Source organism: Anguilla rostrata, chromosome 13, assembly GCF_018555375.3.
Source record: "Anguilla rostrata isolate EN2019 chromosome 13, ASM1855537v3, whole genome shotgun sequence".
NCBI classification, from domain to species: Eukaryota; Metazoa; Chordata; class Actinopteri; order Anguilliformes; family Anguillidae; genus Anguilla; species Anguilla rostrata.
Window position 1 is genome coordinate 13,598,166 of NC_057945.1, and position 25,802 is coordinate 13,623,967.

The 25,802-nt window shown below is 44.0% G+C and overlaps 1 protein-coding gene and 1 long non-coding RNA gene across 2 annotated transcripts; one reads left to right on the top strand and one right to left on the bottom strand.

Annotated features, from left to right (window-relative positions):
* Window positions 1-919: 919 nt before the first annotated feature.
* LOC135237674 (nuclear receptor subfamily 1 group D member 1-like) lies at window positions 920-16,063 on the top strand. The gene is made up of 8 exons (XM_064305016.1): window positions 920-1,441; window positions 7,449-7,769; window positions 8,211-8,299; window positions 9,530-9,674; window positions 12,587-13,188; window positions 13,460-13,645; window positions 14,055-14,265; window positions 14,495-16,063. The coding sequence occupies exons 1-8, from the start codon at window positions 1,426-1,428 to the stop codon at window positions 14,689-14,691; spliced, it is 1,767 nt and encodes a 588-aa protein (XP_064161086.1). The 5' UTR covers window positions 920-1,425; the 3' UTR covers window positions 14,692-16,063.
* On the bottom strand, window positions 7,689-21,257 carry LOC135237675 (uncharacterized). The gene is made up of 3 exons (XR_010324888.1): window positions 21,121-21,257; window positions 8,151-8,292; window positions 7,689-7,821 (listed from the first exon to the last, which is right to left on the bottom strand). It is a non-coding gene; the product is annotated as an uncharacterized LOC135237675 (long non-coding RNA).
* Window positions 21,258-25,802: the final 4,545 nt, after the last annotated feature.

Consider the following 25,802-nt stretch of genomic DNA (forward strand, 5'->3'; position numbering starts at 1 on the left):
ATAAAGTCTGATTGTAAAAAATAACCACTCGAAACTTCCATACGCTGCTCTCATCTTGCTATAAAGTGGCGCAGTTGAGAGGAAATACAAAGCAAAGAGAACGTTATTACTTTCGCCACCACTAGATGGACTGCGTTCCACGATATCGGTTTGAGTGTTTTTCTGTTTTACCCCCGTGAGTACAGGATACTGTAACTGAAAAGTTGGATTTACATTAGAGACACTGACAAAAGACCATTACTGGATTTAGAGCTAAAAAAAAGAATAGTTTAAAATGAGTTCTCCAAATGTTAACGGCATTACGTTATAGTTCGACGCCACAAAAAGCAGTGACCTTGATTCGTGTTTTCCTCAGAGTGTGGTGTCTGGCCAAAAACGTGACCAGCGGGATCAGCTTCTTAAAGACGCAGTCATCCACTCAGTAACAGATTACACAGAATTTCGCTGAATTTGTTTATTAGCCCGAGTGACCAAGTCACCGCTGTCAGTCCGTATTCGAACGTATTGCCTCCTTTCAATGTTAGGGGAACCTTTAACTGATAGAATGGCGACTGAGGGAAACAGTCACGGTGAGCTCCGCCTATCGTCCATGTGCTGCGCCCCCTCCACTGCCTCCCACACATCGCGAGCTCCCTGTATTTGCATAAAATGTGTGTCAGTAGGGCAGCGCCTTCCGCGGCTCACATGCAAAGCGCACATGCAGCGTAGCTCGACGAATGCATACCTATGTCTAATCAGTACAACTGGCTCGCCTCCACGCTTCAGCTCCGCCAATGAAAACGTGAGAAGGAATAAAAGAGGGGGGAAGGGGGAGTGCACGAAATGATGAGAGAGTGAGAGAGAGAAATCCCCCACCATACAAAACAATAACAAGGGAGGTTCGAGGAGGGGGGGGTGAGCTAGTCACATTTCACTGACACCTGAAAACGTGGTCGGTGGGGGTGTCTTGTGTGTATTAGTGGGTGTGTACAGCTTGTTTGACAGTTCTCCCTGGAAGGCGCTTATGACTGTACACGGGCACTAGGCTCAATTCTTGGAATCTGTGCAAACGCTTGCTCTTTAGTTGTGGCACAAGCGCTCACACAACACTTTCAACAAACCAAGCAATCGGTAAAGGGAAGCAAGAGAGGACAGATTGGAAATCAGACCTTGTCGCTTCTACGTACCTGAGATACAGTTTGCATTTATGCTATATATGTGTTAGTATTCAGATTCGATTCGATTTTGTTCATTTTTAGCGGGTTGACACAACCCCCTCATGCCCTATGCACAATTTATTTTATCTGTTCTTTGGAGAAGACGCTTTATGATCGGAAACTTCATGACTCTTTCACCCATATCAACACGACTTCTCCTTACTGCTACACAGAGACAAACAACGTCAATACATTTATAATTCATTCCAAGCAGCTAGAACAAACAACGATGGATAACAGTCCAGGTAAGAACTATTGTATGCCTTACCGTGCATGTTCGCAATTTTAATGTTTATGCTTATAGTTTAGAATGCATATCCTGCTTATTCCTTTCTGCTCTGCAACGCGTAAAGTCACAGTAAATGTAGTGCACGAGGGCAATGTTTAAATATGTGCATTTATTGGTCATAGTAGTTTCAAAGGTATCAAAATGTATAATTTATCTGGAATATCTGGAAATTGAATATGGCTAATTAGCCGATTTTCTTATTGAATGTAATAACTGAGTGAGCTGTAACTTCGATATATTATCGTATCGTATGTGTATCTTTTTAACAGCTTTAGTAAGTGAACTGCCATGTCAATGTTATGTTAATGTCATGTGTTATCTTTTCGGTATTATTGCTGAACACTGTGGTTTTCCAGAAAACCTTTCAGGAATAGATAGCTTATTGCATACACAGATGCTTACTGTTCAAGTGAACTTGCCTTGTGGCCAGGAATGTTTTCCTGTTCCAAGCGGTGGCTGCTCGCTTCTACTGAAACACGCCTGACTGAGCTACAGTAGGCTACTTCCTGCCATGGCATGTAAACAAACTCACGTGTAGTGGCGACCAGATACGATCTTTAACTTGCCTGATAGCTCACTTAACACTCCTCCGTCAAATCGATATGTTAAAAGCTGAAATCGGGTTTTAAAATATGACTTTTGTTCACGGCGCTTTCTTGCTTCTCATTTTCTGAACAACGCTTCCGGCTAAGTTATCCACACATAATTTTGCATTGCTAACTTGTTTTTCCCCAAAAGAGAAGCTGCTTTGTTTTTTTTATTTTTATTGTTTTATTATGCTAGCGTGAAAGGTACAATAAACATGAGACTATAAAAAGGTAATGGTTCAGCAGCACCGAAATCGTTTCTACGGTGACGTTAGCTACTGTTAATATGCTGGTGGTTCATTTACAAAGCTGCAGTCACGTTCCAGTACTGGTGACTGCACCGTTGTCTCGTGCTGAGGCGCACCCCTTCGGCGCCACATACAATTCTCAGAACGCGTGCATCAGGCATCTGAAGCCACTGTAATTACTAACATCACATTTACGGGCAATAAAATGTGGAATGAATTCATGCCAGGATTGGGTTCAGTAGGCTACTGAAAGCATTGCTTACATCGGGAAGACACATCATGTTTTTGTTGTGTCGCTTATCTCGTTTAAGGTGTAAAGATCATATTACCACCACGAAATAGTGCCCTTTATAAAAACATTCTCTGAAGAACCGATGCCATTTCTTAATCTGAACTAAATCCCTTGGGGTTGTATTACTTCCATCATTCACACTATAAAACAATATAATGTATCACCGTAAGCTTTACATGCGTTCTTAAGTATGTACCCATTATTTGGCCAAGATCGTGAGTTGATTCATAGGGCTATAGCGTGTTGCAGGATTAACATGTTATTAGGAATATAAGGAAATTAAATGCTTGTATCGTAATACTGTGACATTTAATATTTAATATTGTTGGGTAATTGTTGGGAGACCACCTCGCTATTGAAGAAGTGCAGAGCTAAACAAGTTCTGACCAGGTCATTTGAGACCCTTTTCTGGCAGCATGTACCAGCCAAATTAATTACGGGTACAGCCTGACCTAAAAATCTGCTAACACAGTGGACCACTGAGTTCAGAAACGATTAGTTTGAACTGGTATAGTGCTTCTCATCAGGTTGTACTGTTCCGTTGAATCTCTATAGGCTACACCACAGATATTTATTCTGATTTTATCCGTCTCATTATAATGTTTTTAATTCCTGTATGTCTACTATTCATGTGGCCGATATTATTGCATCTTATTTCTGGCAAACATCTCTCTCTATGCGTGTGTTTGTGGTTGATAAAAATCGGATAAAGTCGTTACGCGCAATTAAAGCCCCTTAAAGCTATTTCCATACTTTTACGCAAGGTTGTGAACGAAGTTGATGGTGGCGAGAGTCTACATTGTCATGCCCCCAAGATACCATTCTGCTCGATTAGGTTTTAACTTTTAATTAATCATATACCCGAAGCTTTCTTCACCGATAGTCCATTCCTGGTCTCATACAGCTACCGGGTTTGCACTGCCTCTTGCGCTCACTGGATGCTTCTCGGTGACATCACGTGTATACGCTTCCTCAGCCGCGTGCCGCGCGTGATTCCAAGCTACCCCTCCCCTCTCTACTCTCCGGAGGACTCATGTTTTGATCCTGCCCGGAGTGATGGGAAGGTTGGTCAGTGGGTCAGCGATTTTGAGCATCAGCTCAGCTAATATCTTTCCCTCACGTTCCCTGCTTCGTGCGCAGTTTATTGCAGAGGCTATTAGACAGTTATCGCTTAATTTGCGCACAGCTGCCACTAAAATGAAAGAGAGCCAGCCTCAATAAACATCCAGATAACGGCAACGCATACTAATTGCATTAGCAAACCACGTCCCCGACTTCCCTTTGTTCCTGTTTTGTATGACTGGAACGTGACCGCCCCAGCTCACGGGAGATTAGCTCTTTCGCTGCTCCGGTACAGTAACGTGGCGCCAGGATTCGAAGGCTGTCACGCAGCCCGATAAAACGTGCGTCCAAGGACAGGGAAAGAAGTAAAGAAATTTTAGAAAATGATAAGGTTGGGGACATTTATAAAAACCACGGACTTCTGAGAATTCTGACATTCTGATACTTTCACTTTTTGTATGATTTATTACTAGACCAGTTTTAGTTATTTATAATATAATTTATTATAATACTTTTTAAATTTTTATTAATTAGCTTCTGTAGGCCTAGCACAACGAATGCTGTTTGTGCATCTGAAAGCAAATCTTTTTTCCATTTTAAGCAATTTCCTAGTGTTTGATAAATTCTCTGGTAGTCATTAAAAGTAAATGCTTAATGGTCGTATTGTTGTTATTATTATTTGCACCTGTGCTTTAAGTATGAGCTTTTTATTAAAATGTGCAGAGTGCACACAAACATGCACAGAATTTACAAATGTTCAAGCCACCGATATTACTGATATTACCTTACAACCTCGCATAGGCAGGCTACTGCAGAATGGAGAAAGGGGGCTCAGAGAGAGCAGGGTACAGGGAGGAGAGGGGTTGTTATTGTGCCAGGGAGAACACTCGCCTTTGTGTGCCCCCGCTCACTGAGATTATCACTCTCCATGGGTACACTGGCTCACGATAAGCAGGCTCTGCTTGTGTCTCAGTCACTGCAAGTTCACTGTGACCTCAAGAGAGCTGCGAAAAAAAGGTGCCCGGCCCTCATGCACAACTCCAAGAGTTGCATGTGGCACCCTTGGGTGTGGCGGGTTGGTTTTTTGTGGCTACTGTATAAAGCGATTTGGTTTTCAGAAGATTCAAACTGTAGCCTGATGCTCTTAAGCTATTTTGCCTGCTCCACGTTAATACTGCAACTACCGTGCTTGGATTGACTTCACTTCCTGCCCATATTATGGCGCTTTCCCAGGGCGTATATGTACAATATGTACATATGAATAAATCAGATCATATTTATGGGCCTTGGATGTGGTCCCTCAGGTGTCAAAACGCAGACCCTAGCTGTTTCTCAAAGAAAAAAATCTGACAAGGACTTTAAGTCATTAAGTGCTGCTGTTTGTGCTGCTCTCCACTCGCGTTTATTTATACCTGTAATATACGGCATCTTCCCTCAAGTTGTGTTAACGGTCATCTCCACGCGCTGGAGACCCACATGAGTCTAGAACCTTGCTCGCTGGCCTTGGCGGATAGCGCCCCCGTTCTCCCACGTGCACGATGGGACGCTTATGGCAAGCGGGGTTGCACATATTTCAGGGCTGTTTGGTATGCTTGCTGTCACGCTTTAATAAAGACCAACGATGCATCGACACGTGCGGGCAGCCGAGTCGCATATACACTGTAGCCATAGGAAAAGTCACGCGCATCGTAAAAGAAACACTCAGCGAGGACAGAGTGCTTTTCTGTATGCGTTATGTACACAAAGACCATATCCTCCTCAAATACTTTTCACTCAGATATTCACATACTCTTCTAGATTCTGACAACCTTTTTATAAATACAATTTTAAAATCCATACCCACACTTTTCAATTGAAATAGCTTAATTGTACTTCTAGGTACTATATCAATAATATGTAGCACATAATTTCCAGTCACGATTAAAAAATAAACCACAAACCATTTGGATAATGCTCACTAATATGAGCTTCATGCTTTCCTTGTATTCTATGGGATGGTACTGCAGCCATTACTGTAATGTACACAGAACTGTTAAGTGGCTACATTACTGATTATGAAAACACTATCTTGCAGCACTTTTCAGATTTTGGTGGTCTTTCTAAAACAACTAACTTTGAGTGATGCCTTACAGTACAGACATTTTTACGATTGCAATAGTTGCTTTGCATTGCCAAAAAAAGTGGAGAAAAAATGGGGGAAATGCACTGTCAGCCAGAATGGGTGTGACGTGAGGGTGATATTATCCTGTACAGTCGATTAATCATTTCATCCGTAAACATCCCGGTCACATGTACACCTTTGTGCCCGGATGCACTCAATGACTTTTCATCCCAGTACATTCAAAAACAAGACTGAAGGACGAGAAAACGTGACCAATCACGTTCTCGCTCCCTCTCCCACTTCCGATGATTAAGTAGAACACTACATTAACACGAGGTAGACTTTGGGACCCCCCCTGGTGGTTACCGAAGCGGTGTTCAAACGTGATCGCCCTGTTCGCTGTTGTCTACACGGGACTGCGGAATCCGCCGCGCGAGCTTGGGCGGTGACTGTGTCAGGAGTCCATGTGAGGCGGCGGTCAGGTGTCGTGCAGTTAGTCGGCTCTGGGCGCGCCGCCAGAGGAGCTGAGCTATTATTGGAGCCTAGGCGGCAGCTGGCTTCGCAGACACGTGAGGCTGTGTCTGTGCTCATCCAGTACGCATGACCAGATGCTAGTAGGAGGTTAGGGAAAAGAGGAGGGACATGTGAGGGATGAAAAGATTTTGGAGTTCACATTCAAAGCAGCAGCTGCATGTCTGCGGAAGAACACTGCATCCATCCAACCAGCCTTTAATCTTTATTATTTATGGACACATATCGCGTGAGGGGGGGTCTGGCAATTATAAACATCAATTTTGCTCAGCAACAAGCCAGTACACTAGCAGAATACATAAATAGCGCCGCATTGTTCTTTTAAGCCGCTGTTCCAAGATGATTTAGCGCTTTATAGACCTTGCATTAAAACGCAAATTCTAGGCATTATTGACATCGAGGAAAAAGACGAGGGAGAGAAGAGATTATGAAAGTTTTTATAACTAGGCTTACAGTTTCGCCTGAAACTGGGAAACGTTATCACCAAGAAACTTATTTCGCAAGTCCAAATGGCATTTTAAAATTAAAACCGGAGCCAAAAGGCAGTAGCCTGATATTCGTCGCAATATGTTTACCGTGGTATTACAAACTGCAATGTGGAAATGTAGTCTAGATGTCCATTCACCGCCTGGGCTGTCGGTCTAAAACTGTCGTTGCTCATGGTTACGTTCAGCATATTAAGCATCACTTCCGAATTATAATTCGGTGACCTCCTTCTCTTTATCGAATGTGGCTGAACACCAAACTGGGTTAAGTCAGGATAGGCTACCGGTGCCAAGTATAAAGCTTAGACCTACACGCGGGTGACATTGGGAATTCATTTAGGGCGGAATGCCCTACTCCAGAATGCATGCTGCGTTCCTAACTGAAGAATCACGGGTGTGTGGGGCGGTGATGCGTAGCAGCAATTCAGTAATATACATAGTTGCCATAACTGCATAATATAAGTGATTAAAGTTGATTTAGAGAGACTACTAAACAAATCAATAATGTTGATACAGATAAAACTAAACATGTCAGCGTAATTGGAAATCAAGGTGTTTCTTGTCACTTGTGGTAAATGTTTTCCTATTTTACCGTACTGCTTCTTCATTGCTGACCACCTCCTCTGTTCTCCCCTTCCCTTTCTTCTGTACCCACAGGGAGTGTGATTCTCTATGCAGGGTCCTCTGGCAGTGCCAGCCCCAGCCCTGGCAGCCCCTCCAGCGGGTACCAGACGCAGTCGCCGTCCTCCCACTCCCAGCCCTCATCCCCAGAGGAGGTCTCCTTCACTGAGATCGGGCCCCTGAAGCAGAGAGGAGGGGGCAGGGGCACCCCTCCCTCACCCAAGCTGGTCTTCCAGTTCCCCGAGGTCACCAACACCCCGGCCCCTGCCCCCGCCCCATCTTCTGCCCCTTCCCAGCACACCTACTCCTACCCCATCGTGGGAAAGAGGCCCTGTGGGTTCACCGGAACCTTCTCGAGTGAGTGCCTTCTGTCACACTGGCCAATCTTTGTGCCTGAAATCGTTTGTCCCTTCAAAGCAATGTGAACATGACCTGAAATTAGTAAATAAATAGAAACCAAATGCAATGAAAATAAGTTTATTTATTTTTTTATTTATTTTCATTGTACTGGGTTTTTTTTAGTAATTTATGCTAAAAAGTTCCTTTGCAACTTAAAACTCAGATGTCAAGGAACACTTCTTAATTGAAAAGATCTGTCTAAAACAATTTCAAAGTGTTTTGCGATTGCGAAACATTCTTTATGAATGCAATCGATTATTATTATTAATAATATTGTTACTATGCACATTCAGTTGAAAGCAGTACATTTTCAAGTTTCTTTCCAAAGCTCAGCAATACCTTTGTGCTTTTTTGGGGCCATTCCCTCCGCTGTTCTGACTGTTTCTCTCTCTCCATCAGAGACTGGAGGGATGGTGCTCCTGTGCAAGGTGTGTGGGGACATCGCGTCAGGGTTCCATTACGGAGTCCATGCCTGTGAGGGCTGCAAGGTGAGTTGGGTTAACAACAGCGGTCTGGGCCCAACCCAGATGTCCTCTGAATAACAACAGCTCTTTAAGCCCATGAAGAGTAGGTTTTTTGAAATGTATTATTATTATTATTATTATTTCAAAATTTTAAGTCAGCATTCTAGAACTTCACTGCTTTCAATTACCAGTAGTGATTGTTTCATCAGCATTAGAATGTTCAGTTAAGAACATAAATGTAAAGGTTTAAGGTTGGGAATACACCAAGCCGATGGACAGTTGCTCGATAGTTGGCCGACAACGGGGGGGGGGACATGGGGCGGGCTCGTCAGGAGGGATCCGTCTCAGCTCTCTGACGAAGTGGTCACCCCGTGTCGACAGTCACCCCCTAAATTTGCACCCATTTGAATTCCTCGCTCGTGGCACGCAATCCACACAGCATGAGAGTAGACGGCGAGAGAACAGAGCGCATGACGTGTGACTCAGAGTCCGATTCCGAACGTAACCTGCAGCTAGCGCTGGCTTCATCAAGTGCAGCCTTGTTTGTGATGGAGAATGAAAAGAAGCGGAGAAAGCGTAGGAGGCGTTCTATGTGGGTTAAGCCGTGGTTGCTACAGCGACGAGCGCATGGTGTGAGTCATGAACTGGAGGGGGAAGAGAGATCAGAATTTCTCCAGGCTGTTTTACTTCCCAGTTTCGGGTGTTAGAAGAGTTGGTAACTCCTTTGATACAGCAGCCGAATACGAACTACAGAGACTGCATCTCGGTTGGAAAGCAGCTAATAATAACTTGGTGATTCTTGGCCACAGGTAAACTGGTTTGCCAAGTTTGTCACACTGGGGTAGTAGCTAATGAAGTGTAATAAAAGACATGTCTAATGATGCGAAGAAATAGTCAATGAGTCATGAGTCATAACAAGTTTAAATGTAACACCCAAGCTGATGACTGTGTGTTTTGAAAGCACTGTTGTAGAGACAACAGCCTTTTGTTGTCTTCCACTTCCGCCCCACGCCCCTTATCCCATATCAGAACTGTTCTGCACGCTGATCGGCTCAAAGGGCCGATCAACAGGTTACCGATTCATTTTTTGAATTGGGAGCACAGCCAACGGCGTGTACAAACGAGGCAGACCGCACCCCGACGCTCGTAGCTCGCTGATCGTCGCCTTGGTGTATCCTCGGCTTAAAGGCTGCTTTGGGAGGCGCCCGCCGCCCCCTCCCTCCCCACACTCAACCCCGCCGCTCTCCTCCTCAGGGCTTCTTCCGCCGGAGCATCCAGCAGAACATCCACTACAAGATGTGCGTGAAGAACGAGAACTGCCTGATCATGCGCATGAACCGCAACCGCTGCCAGCACTGCCGCTTCAAGAAGTGCCTCTCCGTGGGCATGTCCCGAGACGGTGAGCACCGCTGTCAGTCTGCCAGCACCACACCCACCTGACACACAAGGGCCACACCCGCCCAGCAAGGAGCAAGGTCTCCCTTTCAGAGACATTGTTTCTATACCAAAGTGCCTCTCTGTGCGCCGGGATGGTGTGCATTGCTGTCAATATGCCAAACCACACTTACTTAGACGTAACCACGAGCCACACCCACCATTATGTCAAAATGGCTCTCCATGGGCGAGTCCCAAGATGGTGATCTTCATGGTCACCCTGCACCATGGTTAGTGGGGCACCCTCACCTCCACCCTGCCCCAACCCCAATCCCACCCCAGACATAACTCAGGCTCACTCAGACAGGCAATGGCTGCGCCATAAGGGTTCATGAGCAGTAATTGGAAATTTCATAAGGGGTTATCAACAACAGAAAAAAGCCACAAACTGATTAGCTGTAGGGAAGGTTCTGGATTTACCAAGTGAGCGACAAGGAACTGATCCAAATTTATAAATGGGGTGCAGGCAACAAAATGTGTATCCGTGGTTTATCGTCTCGGATAACCCAGCAGTCAAATCAAACAGTTTGGTTTCAACATCTACATACACATCAGCATTCCATCAACTCCACCATGTTGGCATGGCATTGCTCTTGATGTGTGGAGATGAAGGTCTTTTAACAGTTCTCTACGGTCAAGATACGGTCGATCCATCTTTGTCTGGTCTCTGTCCAGGCCTGAGAGTTTTTAGCCTCCGCTCCCCATCTCTCCGACTGTCCCCTGCAACCCACTCTCTCGCTCCCTCCCCAGCTTCTCCCCCTCTCCCTCCCCTCCTTTTCCCGTTCCTGCCTTTTCTGGCCCCCCTCCATCTCGCGGACAGTGATTTACGAGGACGGGAGCGCCGCAATCCCCCGAAGCCATCCTTCACGTCCAAAACGGCGGTTTATTTTCGGAGATTTGGAACGCAGGGGCGGCCGCCCGCGTTCCGCGCACCTCGGAACACGCCGTTCCATTAACGAAGGGGGCCGCGGGCCACAATTAGGAGGGCTGCGCAGGAAGGCGCCGCTCCCATCCGTCTCTGTAGTACGGTATTATTTTACGCCGGGACCCCGTCCCCAGACGTATTTTCAGAACGCCGAGCGGTAATTAATCAGTGTTTTTTTGCGCGTGTGCCTGCGCTGGGTACACGTTTCTGCTGACCTAAAAACCTTCCCGCTGTGCCGCTTCGCCGCGCTCCCCCCGTTTCCCGACTAACTTGGTCGCACCTTTCTTCCCACTCCGCATTTTTTAATTTTCTCACAGTCAAAACTGGGCAGAACCAGTTTTTATTCAAAGATCTGGCGCCTGATGAACATTTGTGAAAGAGGGTTGAGGCGACGGTTGTTGAGGCCCGTAGAGGAACTGTCGGGAGTCGGTGGCACTCGAAAGGAGGGCAACGGCATCGAGCTGGTCTTAAGAGGGTCAGAAAACCGCAACCTAGAAATCAGTTTTCTTAGCATTTGAATATGTGCATAAACAGGAAAACCTCAGTGAGAGGTGCCCGTGTCTCATGTTCGCTGTTGTCTTAGTGATGTTATCAGGCACGCAGATTTTAAGATTACAGGATGTTTATCTGCCTGAAATCATATGCAAACAAGTGTACACCACAGTCTTTTTAGAGAAACATCACTCTGGACTGAGTGTTATTTCACACACAGGTTTTAATAGGGGCAAAAGCTGTACTTGCCACTGTTGATTAGTGTTCGACTAAAAATAACCAGATCTCAATTGCTGCATTGTTAAAAAAAAATCCACTGTCCTTTTTTGTTTGCGTTATACAATAAAGAGGAGGGTAAATTAAATTTCTCCTTTTACCTCAAATGACTTCACACCTGTGTTCTGCCTGAACACAATACATTTTTTAACACCTTCACACAGAAGTAACAAAGCTCTCCCTATGAGTCAGTCTTTTTTCTCCTTCTTGCTCTCCCTGCCCCCCTTTCCCTACTTTCATAACTCTTTCCATTTTTCTCGCGTTATCACAGCTTGCTCTCAATTGTCCCCAGAATCTGCTAACCACCCCCTTGACCCAAGTTTGTGCCATTTTCTCGTTTCACGCCGCCCCCTCTCCCACCGAAAGTAAAAAAAAAAAAATAAAAACCACTCCCTTGCCCTCGGGCTCTTCCACAACTTCGCCGTCCTTTCACGGCGTCGGTGGCATCACGTTTGCTCTGACCCAGTGACCTACTTTTTCAGAGTGATGGAGAGAGAGCGCTTCAGGAGAGAGGGGGGATAGCGTACGCTAGCAAGGAGCTATTAATAGGCTCATCGGTTGGCAGTGATTCCAGGAGTGGGGGTGGGGTGGGGATGGGGATAAGAGAGTGAAGCTTGATATTGGAGAGGGGGATCTCCAGATGTAAATTTGACGGTGATTTGACCCAACTGGCTGTCGGGGGCTTCGTGTTCTTTTTATACCGGTGCAACGAAACCCGATAATGCCAGTCAAAATGGAACTGGCATCGCAGCCAGTCCCACAACCGCACACAGGTTCATGTTCATCACTGGGAACTGCAACCGTGGATGCATTAAAATCATACTTACCGTGCATTATAAGGAATTTTGAGAGTTTATACAATTGATTGGGTGGTTGCTACAATCAGGACAGCATCAGGGCAGAGGGTGAAGATTTACTCAAAAAATAATACATATGGCCAATGATGTTTAGAATTATGGAAACCAGTGTCATTTTAAGAATGATTCAATAATTTTAAACATATGGATTACAGAAGTCACAACTAACATTGGTACAATATGAGATATCCTTACTATATTTTAAAGGAAGACGAGGTTGGTAAAAAAAAAATACACGTGGTACAGGCTAACGCGGATTTCTGAGACGCCATTTTCAGCAGCAGTACTAACCAGCGTGTATGTCTCTTCTCTGTTCCTGTCTCTCAGCTGTGCGTTTCGGGCGCATCCCTAAGCGTGAGAAGCAGCGGCTCCTGGACGAAATGCAGAGCTACATGAACAGCCTCAACGAATCGGCGGCCATGGACATAGACTCCTCTCCCCCTCCCGAGACCCCACCCAGCCCGGGGGAGAACCAGTCGGATGAGGCCATCGGCACCATCTCCCAAGCCTACCGCGACATCTTTGTGAGCGGGCAAGACAGACTGGGCAAGAAAGGCAGCAGCAACAGCAGCAGCAGCAACAACAACAAGAACAACAACAACTCTTCCTCATTTCAGGGCATTCCCTCTCCCAGCTACGCCCAACCTCACCCCCAAACTCTCCCTGCCCAGGGGTACAACTCATACCCCGCGACAGGCTATCAAGCCGCTCCCCGCTGCCCCGTCACCCCACGCGACAACAGCCCCACCTTCGCCTTTGTGGACAACGGCCGTATCAGCTACCCTGCCACATCCAATCAGAGGCAGTCTCAGCTCAACGTAGCCCCGCCCCCTCAGTCCTACCCTGCTAACTACAACAGCTACTCCAACAGCGAGACCCAAAATCAACCCTCCTGTCCCTGGAGGATGAGTCCAGGCACCAAAGTTCTGGTGAGATTTTACAAAGACCATTGTTTGTGCATCCATGACTTGATCCACACTATTTTTCCTTTTCGGCTTTTTGTCCATTAAATTCTGTTAATCATTCTGTAGCACTAATTTGTATTGTCTTGTGATTTTGGACTTTTCTACTAGCTCATGAAAGAATTATTTTCCTAATACAAGTGTAAAGATTCATTGAAACATGCACACAGCGCCATCTTTGCGCAATGCCAAAAGAATATCTCTGAAAACTCCTCCTCTGCCCTGTCCCCCTCCACAGGCGTGCCCCCTGAACGCGTGCCCCGTGTCGCCCGCGGGACGCTCCAGCCAGCAGGTGTGGGAGTCTTTCTCCCAGTGCTTCACGCCGGCGGTGCGCGAGGTGGTGGAGTTCGCCAAGAACATCCCGGGCTTCCAGAACCTGAGCCAGCAAGACCAGGTCATGCTGCTCAAAGCCGGAACGTTCCAGGTACGGACCCCCCCGTCCACCCCGTCGTTCCGAAAAACACGCACCCTGACCGCGTCACCACGACACCTTCTTGGCATGCTTTATCTTCTTAAAGTTTCAAGATGTGATCTGCTTTCGCGCGAGGTCATGCCAGGTAACGGTTATACGGTGTCATGTCCTGGCAATCATTAATTCAGCAGTTTAATCTAGGCTAATTAAGGAACATGGTTCCAAGGACTGGGTTGAGACACATGAATATGTATCTGTGCCTTATCCTGAAACCTGATGATCTGCACCATTTCTGTCTTGGTGCTTTAGCACCTACCTTCTGCTCGATTGCTCTCCCATGGCATTTTAACCCTTTGATGCTCTGTTCCAAGATGCAAGTGCTCACAGAAATAATATTTATTTTTTGTTTGTATTTCGTCAGGTTCTGATGGTCCGGTTCTGCTCGCTGTTCAACCCAAAGGAGCGGACGGTGACCTTCCTGAACGGGCAAACGTACCCGCTGTCGGCTCTCCGGGCTCTGGGCATGGGCTCGCTGCTGGACGCCATGTTCGATTTCAGCGAGAAGCTTGCGGCTCTGGGCCTGGAGGCCGACGAGATGGCGCTCTTCATGGCCGTGGTGCTGGTGTCTGCAGGTGGGTGGAGTCTCGGACGCCCCGCAGTTCCCGCCTTATGGCTGGGCCACGGGCCACAGTCCCCGCCCATAGGCTTACCCCAAAGACAGTTTGTACAAGGAGAAATTTGTAAAGAAGAAATTGTGATCTCTCATTGTAAACTGAGGAATTAAGAAATAATTGGGGATTGAAAAGTGAGTATAGTATAGCCCTGGCGAAACCCGTCCCCAACATCTGTCCCTTTCCGCAGACCGCACCGGCATCGTGGATGTGGGGGCAGTGGAGCAGCTGCAGGAAGGCCTGATCCGCGCCCTGCGCTCCCTCATCACGCGCCGTCGCCCCGACGACAGCACCCTCTTCCCCAAGCTGCTTCTGCGCCTGCCGGACCTTCGCACCCTCAACAACCTGCACTCCGACAAGCTGCTGGCTTTCCGCATCGACCCCTAAGCCACCCCCTCCACCGGGGGGGCCCGGGTCACACGGCGGGAGAGCTCCGCGCAGCAGACTTCAGGTGTGACAAAATGAGCGAATAAGAATCACCTGGGACCCTTTTCAAAAATGGAGGGAGGTGGATTCTTCTAGAAGGGCTGGACTGACGATGGACGAAACAGCGGCGCGTATGGCCCCTGGTTTCATCGTTATCGTTTTTTTGGTGTGTGAAAAAGACACGTCAAAACTTCCTGGGGGACTTCTCAGCGCCCTTCACGGGTCATCACGTCCTCCCGTGCCGGTCGCCTCAACCCCGCCTCCCCGGGCAATGCGGGAGGGGGGAATGGGAGGGGAAGCGCGTTAGCCCCGCCTCTTTTTCTCAACATTCAGCCCTGCTGCGCTGACCTTCTGAAGACCAAACAGCTACGTCTCATCTGTCTCATTCCTCCCGGTCTCTCCCACCATTTCCAATCCGCCAGCTGACTGCGCAAAATGGCTTCCGAGAGAACATTTACTCTCAACAAACTTGAATTGTATGTACATGCAAGAGAAAGGGAATCTGTACACTGTATATTTTATAATACAAATGTGTATTCAAGTGTATACATAATGTACTATGTACACACAAACATAAATATATATATTTTACTCATTACCTTGAGTGAGAGGTTGCCATTTTAATACATCAGTAGCCATCTGTATTGGAATACAATAGTGGAATAGATTGGCAACGCTATCTTAGACTGCACATTGCACATGCACTGTATTAATCACTCGTTCCTTTGGGCTATTGTGTCTAAAAAGACGGGAGTGCACATTGGAAATGAGCAGTTTCCAATTCGGTTGTTTGAAAATGAAGATTCATTAAAAATGGATGTCAAGATGTGCAGCGATAAAAATGGATCTTCGTAATTCGCATGGGCAACATCTGGAACGCCGACACCACCAGCACATTTATACCCACGTTATGTGGGCTGTGTAAATAAATTATTTTTTTGTTGTTGTAAATACTATAATGCTTCTGTATTGAAATGTTCTGGGTTGGTGATTTTTCAGTGCCAGATCAGAACCATGAGAGTGAATCAGGGGTCCTTACATGAAAGTGTGTGAATGTGTGGGGGAGAGGGGTGGGGGAAGGAAGAGCTGAGCCTAACTAGTATCCCTGGTGGATGGAAGGACCTTGGCATTGGAGTCAAATCAATACACGACACACGCGCACACACACACTCAATGAAACCTTTTAGTGGAGAAGGTAAATCAAAATCTGTCTTGCTTGACTGTAATTTGTTCATGACTTTGATTATGATGATTGATTGCTCCCTGTATATTTTGTATATGTTTCCTGTTTATCTTCCATAGAATCAATATAAAGATGATATTATATACTGTTTGTTGCATTTAGCTTTTTTATTTCATTCCCCTCCTGTCCTCAGAAAATGCACCTTAATTCAGTTCCTCATGAGTACAATGGTAACTTAGCAACAGGCTTACCATCTACCATTAATAAGATGTCCCTCATTGCACAAAACAGTACTCAATGTGCTAACCTGTAAAAACACATAAATCCTCTCTAAAGACCGATTACAGAAAAAAACTAAAGAAAATGATACAGCATTTAAAACAGCCCAGATAAAATTATAAAAATCAGTGGAAATTGGCAGATTAATTCATTTTTTAGAATTTTACGTAGACCATGTTTGTGTCCATTTTTAATTTCTCCTCGCTATTTGTAACAAGTAGCACCTGATAACTATGGAAACTAAGCAATGTCCTTAAACAGGAAGTCATTTTTAAATAAATGATGTCCTTGCATGAGGACAATGAGTTCACGTAAAATTATATAATTTATTGATGATATAATTTATATGAATTATAATTAGGGCCACCATTTTGTCTCCACCATGTGACCAGCAGGGATTTAAACTTGCATGACCAAATTTCATACAAATTGGTCAAAATGAATCTCGTCCTACAAAAAATAAAGTGTTTTCAGAAAATTTAAAATAGCCGAAAATCCAATATCATAGTATTATGGTTCTTTAAAGAAAATGTGTTCTTTATGAGGAGGGACATCTACTGACATCTACAAGTCTCCAGGTCAAACAAGATTTATGATTGTAATAATAATAATAATTATTATAATTGTTATTATAATTACAATAATGATGACTGCAAATAAAAATTTCAAAAGACTATTATAGTGTCTCGAAGTAGCCAGTAGTCAAAATGCCAGGTTTTACGAGTTTCATCAGCCAAGTGTATATACAGTATAAATACAGGTATAAATACAGTATAAAATGGTGGCCAATTCAAAATGGCACCGACTCATAAAGCATATATGTTCCTAATGAGGCTGTTTGTCATGGTAGAAAGTTTGACAACTCTTTAAAGGAACTGTTTTGTAGTGAATTCTTTTTATATTTGGATTTGGAGTTTGTTGTAGCAGCAAAGGGTGGAGAAACTGCATATTAATGGCCATAATTTTGGATGAGATGTTGGATGTCAGGTGTCCACATACTTCTGGCCATGTAGTGTATTTGTTTGGTAGCTTGCTTATTGTGGAGCTCCCTCTGGTGACCATTTATGGCAGGACAGGTTGCCCTCCTTTAGTGTTTTTGTTCTGTATTCTGACAGGGAGATAGCACAGTGGGTAACAGGTAGAAAAAGTATGACAGGTCAGGCGCCATGGCAGGGATTGACATGTGGTCCCACAGTCGGCTGCAGTTATGGGCTGCATCACACATCTCACCTGTTTACAGCATTATAATTTAAGTGGTATGTCCTGACCAGTTCATTAGCATAACATGAATTTACACTAGCTCATCTCTCAGTGTCCTTTTTAAACTGTTTTGGTGGGCTGGTGGTGGTGAGGAATCTCCATTTGCACTAAGTGATACCGTGCCAGTATTTTCATTCAGAATCAGCTGTACTGTGCTAGTATTTTATTTACCCTCAGTTGGTACTCCTTAGCAATACCCTGGCACATCCACCTGGCACGAGCGAACATTCTTTAAGATTGCTGCAATATTGCAAACTGTTTGTGACCTTCCAACTGAAGAAAAAGAAAAATGTTTCGCATCTTGAACACAGCTCAGGTTTCAGAGTATCCGGAAGCAGCATCCTACTTCACGCTCACATACACAGTGCTTTCTCATACACGCATGAAATAAATGCTTGATTGCCCACATAATGAAATGCATTCATATGGCCTATGTGAGTATTTCTCTGTGTTTTGGTGTGAGCATCATATGAGCATGTGAGTCTGTAGTATATTTCTGGTACTTGTGTGCGAGTTCTGAGTGGAGTGTGTGTGCGTGTGTGTGTGTGTGTGTGCATGTGCATGAAAATAGTGTAGAATATGTGTGCATGGGTGTTTCATGTTTCATGAGTGTATTTTTATGTGAAGCAAAGTCTGCAGTGCCTGACAGTGCCTCGTTTGGGAACCTCTGCAACGCACAAAATAAATGGCTATATACTGCACGACTCAGGGTGGCACGCTAAATGGATGTTATTCCTTTGACTGAATTAAATGCTCTGCAAAACACATTTTTTCCAGCTCTGAATACAATAAGCATCAACTGGCTAAATGGGAGGTTCAAGATGGCTGGAAATTTCCACATTTTAGCTTGAAGTAGCATGCATTGCATTAATTCAAATTGTGCCACTATAACCCAATTTAAATTCTGACACTCTTCTCATTGAGAAATTGCACCATTTCTGAACGGCGGATAATTTCATTTTTTTCTCACCTCTGTGGGCACGGCGTGATTGCATTGTGTGCGAAAATAGCGCGCATCTGTTTCGAGCCGTGTGCCTCCAGAGGAAATGCAATTTTTGCACCCTGCTAAGTTTGCAGAAGCTGGCGTTGATAACGCCACGTGAGTGCCCTATATTAATATCCTTGACAACGCCGTGTGCTTCACATCATGAGATGCTGCATGCATTCGCAGAACAGACCACTCGGCGCATGGTCACGCAATCAGCTGGTGACTAAACTTCAGTCCCTCATCTCGTAACCACATTTTAAACAGAAGACAGTGAATTCTTTTAACTACACCTGCTTCAAAGTATGATTGTCCTCACTCTTTTTAATGGGAGCTATATTACTAGACACTTGTTTCAATGTGTAGTAATGCCTTGAAATGTAATAGCACAGATTTGTTGTAAGTGTTGCTCTTTGAGATGAACATGGTTTTATTCATTGCGCTGCCTCTTGGCCAGGCCACCCTCGGAAAAGAGATCATTTATCTCAATGGGACTATCCTGTTAAACTTTGGAAATCCCCACAAAGCAAGAATAAACAAGTCCTCCTAACAGACCTATGACCTATTTATCCAAAGCGCTTTATAATTCATGCCTCTCATTTACCCATTCACACACACCAACGGTGAAAGGCTGCCATGCAATGTGCCAATCAGCTCGTTGGGAGCAATTAGGGGTTAGGTGTCTTGCTCAAGGACACTTCGACACGCCCAGGGTGGGGGATCGGACCAGCAATCCTCCGACTGCCAGACAACCGCTCTTACCTCCTGAGCTATGTTGCCCCTTCTCTGCTTCTTGCCCAATGCGCGGTGGGATAGGCTCCATGACCCCTGTGACCCTAACCAGGATAAGTGGGTATAGATAACGGATGGACGGATGTACGGTGTTGGATGGGCTTGAGGCCAGGGCTCTGTGCAGTCAATTTCTTCCTCACCATTCTCGACAAAACTATATGGAACTCACTTCAACATGGACCTCACTGTGTGCCCGAGGGCACTGTCATGCTGAAACAGGAAAGGGCCTTTCCCAACCTGTTGGAAAGCACAGAATCCTCTAGAATGTGAATCAATGCTGTAGCATCAAGATTTGCCTTCACAAGAACACAAGGGGCCTAGCCCAAACCATGAAAAACAGTCCCAGACCAAGGGGTGTCCAGTTACTTTTAGTCATACAGTGTATCACAGACAAACTACAGACAATAAATTAGCATAGCAGGCATGCTATCTGCAAGGTTAAGGGATGGCGGGGCATAGCACACACCGTTACAGCACTGAGGTACTTCCAGAGAAATACTTACGATTACTGATAAACCACAGACGTCGCACCACACAAACATTAATTTTGTACCCGCCCACCTCATGCAAAGACACAGAATTCAGATTCTTCACACAGACATGCAATGAAGCTCCAGACTTGGGTTTGTTTGCGTTCTTCCATATCCTATGATTGTGTTTATACTTCCCCTTCATTTCCAATGCCAATTAGATCACAGGACATAATTAAGTTCCATAATTATTAATTTGTCCCATGAATATCTAGGCCTACTTCAATTAGCAACAGCATCCTTTTTGATCTAGTGCCACAGACGTGACAACATCTGCTCATACTTAGAAATAATAATGGAGAACAGGATATTTGTTTAGGGTAGATACGGATGTGCACATGCAATTTCAGGCAATAGAACAGTTCAGGATACCATATTGATTTCTGTGGCCCCAAAAATACCCCAAAAAATGAATACTATTAAATATAATTCATATATAACCCAGGAATACATTTGGACACTTTAACTGAAAATGCATTGCTGTAATCAGTGGGAAAGCCAGCTGAGTTGACAAGTTACGGAGATACACAAAGTAAAAAAAAGAAAACAGTGGCAGGCATGGTTGATCTGCCAGTGTTTGAGACTTGAGAACAGTTTTCTAGCTCCTGGTACTTCACTTAATAAAACTACTTCGTGCAGCTAGCTAACCAGTCCTAGGCAAGCAGCTAGATGGCAATGTAGCCTTTCTTTTATACAGCTATGTAGTTATGGTTCATTTGAACACTTGTTGGCTTTTCTGTGACGGTTGGTTACAGTTACAAATGCACAGACTTTAAGTTCTTAAGAATATCAGTTCAAAAGAACACCTCAAAATTGCATCTTTACTGGAATCATCGACAGCGGTCAAAGAACATCGGTGTTGATCGGGTTTGTATCCTTTATGAGGCCGACAATGTTGAAGACTCCAATTTAAACACCCGCTGATTATAACTAGACTGCGGAGCAAAGATTTCTGAAGTTGACATCATAAGCTTACCCATAAAACAACAAACTGCTAAAGCTGTCATGTAAAAATAAATAATGAAACTAAACACATTTATTGAATGTTCGAGTAGGCTACTCGTGCCCATTCCTATTAATAGGTAGCGAACCAGTAAGCTAGAAAATAGTGTAGACAAGACATAACCGTCATTAGTTTCAATTTAACGTTATTTTGTCTAGTTCAAACCAACATTAGTTTGGTCACCTTAGGCAGCGAGCTATTTGGAATTCTCTGGGTTTCCTAGATAGCTAGCTGTTAGATATAGTACTCTTGTGTTGACAAGCCTCCCACAGCTTATCTATTGTTAGCTGTTCCAAAGTTTGGCAAATTGTATTTCATTTTTAGGTGTAGTTTGTAGCACGCACTTAGTTATACTTACAAAGTGTGGCAGACGTCGTTTGTTGCAAAGACAGTACAACTTGGTAGCAAACTAGTAGCTAGTAGAGCGTCAGCCGATACAATATTTCCGGTTACGCACGAGCAGATGTGAGGCAGCGGGAAGCGCACTTCCTCTAGTTTATCAATAGCGGGAGCCACGAGTCTTAAGAGCTGCAGCAGTTACCGGAATAATTATACCCGTAGAGGGTGCACCAAGTATGAGGGCGGCAGTGTAGTATAATGGGCAAGCAACTGGTTACGGGTTAGATTCCCGTGTAGGACACCGCCGTTGTACTTAACCTGCATTGCTTCAGTATATCCAGCTGTATAAATGGATTAAATGTAAATGATATGTAAAAGTAATGTAAGTCGCCCTGGGTAAGAGCGTCTGCTAAATGCATGTAATGTAATGTAGGGGTTTTTTCTGACCAATTGTATTAGTATATAAAATATGCAATTTCTCCATTAGCATGTCATGTTGTTTACACAGTCTTCTATCCACTGTATCAAGTGTGAATAACTTTGAGTGCACTGTTTTTAATTCACAACAAATATGCAGCACAAAGACACTGAACGTTTTGAAATGTTAAAACACTGCAATGAAAGTAGGAAGAAGGCCCTCAGTTCAGTGTCTGGGAAGTTAGTTATTTTATGACCACTAGAGGGAAGTAGCTGCTAACCAGTGGTGTCCTATATAAAATACAGACCTGGGCCCAGAGAGCTTAAGGGCAGTTCATGGAGTATTTGTCATTTGTAACAAAAGTGTATGCATTGGAAAGTATGAGTGGTTGTTTGCTTTCTAGTTTTAATTTTACACTGACAAAACAAAATGTGTTGTTCAGAGGTGTGCCTCTTTCCCCATATGCCTATAATCTCTTTGACAACTGTAATCTGTAGGCCATTAGTAAAAGATATGATTGCAATTCACAAAGCAAAAGTGTTGATTGTAGTGTAGTGCAAGTCTGCTAGCAGAATAATAATAGTTACAGAAAGAGGAAATGCTTTATGTAGCGAAGGTGTGTGGGACACTCCCTTGAAATGGGTACTGTGCTTTTCAATAATGCATTACATGTGCATATTATGTTTTATTGCACATGCCCACTGAATAATCAATGCTGTTATACGAAACAACAGATTAAAAATAATAACAATTCTAATAATAGTAAAGTCAGTGCTAGTCCTAATGGTGGTCCTATGTTTTTGGGTGTGTCTTAAAATTCATAAAATCTATGTCTTTTCTCATCAACAACACATGCAGTACTTCAAAAGATGATCCATTACTTTAGTGTACCACCCAAACTATCGCAATATAACAATAAAAATGATTAAAAGCTTAAATCGAATCGTTTGATTTCTGTATATAATAGAAAAAAATTCAATACATTATATAGTAACTTCTGTTTTCATTTGAAAACAGGGTCCACGCACACAGTGCCAAAATATAAAACATATATATGACTTCTAATTATTTATTTTATGAATATGAAAAGTATGTTAAGCATTCTGAACACTAACAGTAACACAGCCACTGACAGTCGGTGAGTGAATATTTGAATATGTCTTGAAGATTTACTGCATACCATCCATGATTAATGGAGATTATGACATCATTGGCATTACAGAAATATTACTTGGTGCAGGGTATTGAGATTAATAAAATAAAAACTGGGTATTAATGGACCTGGAAGGATTGAACCTAGAAAATAGGTGGGGGTGTAACCCTCTATATATTTGCAAGACATTGTAGTAATTTACCCTCGTAGCAAGCATATCTTGATTAAATTAATGGGAGCCAATGAGAAAGGCCTTAATGTAGGAGAATGCTATAGCCCACAAGTACTGGCCAGCAATGTAATCACCATGTTCCATGGAAACATAAAGCCATTTTTCAGGAAGGAGAGACATTAATAATCGATGAATTCCCTTACCCCTCTATTAAACTGGAATATGTGGGAATTAAAGAAAAAATTTTATGCGCTCACGTGATGACTGAACCACAATCTTTGTGACTGACTGTTAGAGCCCTGTGTTGGTTTTTGGTGTTGTCGATCAGGGCTCACAATGTTTAATCTTCACATATACTGCACATGTTCACAACGGTACTAAAATGAAGGGGCGGCAGTGTAGTATAATGGGAACGGGTCTTGTAAACTACAGGTCACAGGTTCAATGCCCAGGTAGGACACTGCTGTTGCACACTTGAGCAAGGAACTTAACCTGCACTGTTTCAGTATTATACATCCAGCTGTATAAATGAATGCAAAAATTGTGTAATTCGCTCTGGATAAGAGCGTCTGCTAAATGCCTGTAATATAATGTAATGATATTAGCCAAAAGAAAGATGTTTACAGTTCATTGACATTCACAGATTGTGCCTTAGATAGTAAATGAATACAGTGTGTTCCTTAGCACAATATGCACTGTTTTCTGTACACCTTTCATGTACATTTTTTTCTTGCTTTTTCTGAGAACGAAGAGCGACACAAAAAAGACAAAAAAAATTATCAGCATATCCAGTCAGTTGGTGACAGTTAATTGTCAGGGCTCATCCGTGCAGAGGTTCTTGCACGTGAAGATAAGACGCCGTGCGCTGACGCTGGCATATCGAGCAGCCGTTACCCCACAAGGTTGAGATGGGGAGAAAAGGGTCAGGATCAGGGCATTGACACACTGGGGAAAAGCTTTGGAGACATGCAGGTGAACTCCACCATGGAACATGCCCGCTGGCTATTGAAATGATGAAATAAATGGGATTATCCTCTTTACTGTCTTCTGTTTAGAGAGCATAGAAAGGAAGGCTGCATAAAGAATGCTTCATACTTTCGTCTATACAGGGTTTGATTATGGTTCTTTTCCATTCATAAATTAAGCCTTCGCTCAGTGTGAGGTCACATGTTTAGCTTATTTTTTTATAGGCCTGGACTTCAACAGATTTCTTGCTGCATTATATACAGTCATTTTTTCCTTCACCAGAGATCGGACCTGTTGTGGTTATACTTTTTGGCCCACGACGGTGTCTCGCCGTCAACAGGGCCTTTTGTCCCTTCATAGTAAGGAAGCATGGATCCAATCGTCTGCTGGCAGGTCCCCTCAGAAGCTGCGTTTCACAATGTGCCACAAGTGCTTTGTGTCGAGACACTTCACCAGCACTCATGCACAATCGTGTACAGGGAAACTGTGCCTTTAGTCTGTACAACATGTTCAGTTCAGATATCTCAGTAACACACTTGCTAGGGTAACTCATGCTGTAAGAAGCTCCCTGTGACCTCAGGTCTGAGCCTGAGTCCATCAGACAGATATTTTTTTATCTCACTGGTGGTGAAATGAAGGCTGGAGACTACCAGTTTCTTTTAGGTAAAGGGGATATATTATCTGAGGTTATGGGTGAGTAATAGCTTTGCTCTCTCCCTAACGTGTCTATAAAGGGAAGTTACCGTTTGTGAGATTAATCTCCTAGGAATAGATTCTATCAAATGTTAGCCGGTACTATGTTATAAGTCATTGGCAGAGTTGGCTTGAATTTGAGCCTCCAGTTGGTGCCCCACCTAAATGAGATCATGATTCGTCAGAAGTAAGTGACCATATGTTTATTAGTAAGGCATATTTCGGGAATTTGGGTGTCTCAGATCAGAGAGTCAGCCTGGTCCGACTCATAGTACCCTAAACCTATAAGCCTGAAATGTCAGCGAGGGTGTGGTGTAACACAGATGCACAGTTAGGGAAGGGTTTCTACACTATAGACAGCAGTTGTTGCTCTTCAGGTGGGTAACCTGAAAAGCATTCTGGGTAGAATACACTGTTCCATTTACTGTTAGTTATATTCTCATACACATTTGTGGGCTTGTATTGAAAAATGTCAATTGAAAAATGACAAGAAAAACAAAAACAATGCCAACGTTTCAACTGTCCTGAAGCCCTGCAAAATTCGGAGCAAACTAATAAAACAAATGCACAGTATTCATTTGAGTCTGTAAACTTTTTGAAAGAATTGAAGACAGGTTTTCTTAAGATCTCTTTGCTGAATAACCCCGTAAAAGGTGAGGAGCACAATGCTATCTGTTGCCAGGCAACGAGATGTCTGAAATTTACCCAGTCCCAGCGCTTCAAGCTGCCAACGCTCCCACCGCCGGACAGGACACTAAATTACTTTAGCCCAAGGGCCAGTGAATAGGGTGGCTAAAGGGGTGGGATGGTCGAGCAGACCTGCTTACATTCATCGAATAGTTAAAAGTACACTCATGACACTTTAGATAACATAACCTAAGCTATGGTGGTGTAAGGTATTTGGATAGGTGAGAGCCGAATATAAATATTGGTATTTTGTATTTTAAAGTTCAATTATTTATTACCCGTAAGCAATTTGTAAGTTCTGCCTTATTGTCTCGAACAAATTTAATGTGACACATGCTGCAAAGCAAATTTCCCCTCGAGACAATGGAAGATTTATTCTACTCTGTTCTCCCTCTGCACCCAGAAGGCCCAGAACAGAGGGGCATCAGCTTACTTATTAGGGTCAGTCTAGGACACTTTTGGGGAAGTTTTTTTTGTGTGTCTGTGTTTGTGGGTGGGGTTGGGTGGAGCAGGAGGGTTGTAAATGGTTATGCGATAAAAAGCGCAGCCGAGATGTAAAGCAGGAATGCAGTTAGACGGGGTTGGGCGGAGTCTCCGTGTTTATTTCTGTCG

What these genes read in the sequence shown, in the direction of transcription:
- LOC135237674 (XM_064305016.1), top strand. An exon ending in GTTCACCGGAACCTTCTCGA is followed by an intron (nt 7,770 to 8,210) that starts GTGAGTGCCTTC and finishes TCTCTCCATCAG; the next exon opens with AGACTGGAGGGATGGTGCTC. An exon ending in TCAAAGCCGGAACGTTCCAG is followed by an intron (nt 13,646 to 14,054) that starts GTACGGACCCCC and finishes GTATTTCGTCAG; the next exon opens with GTTCTGATGGTCCGGTTCTG.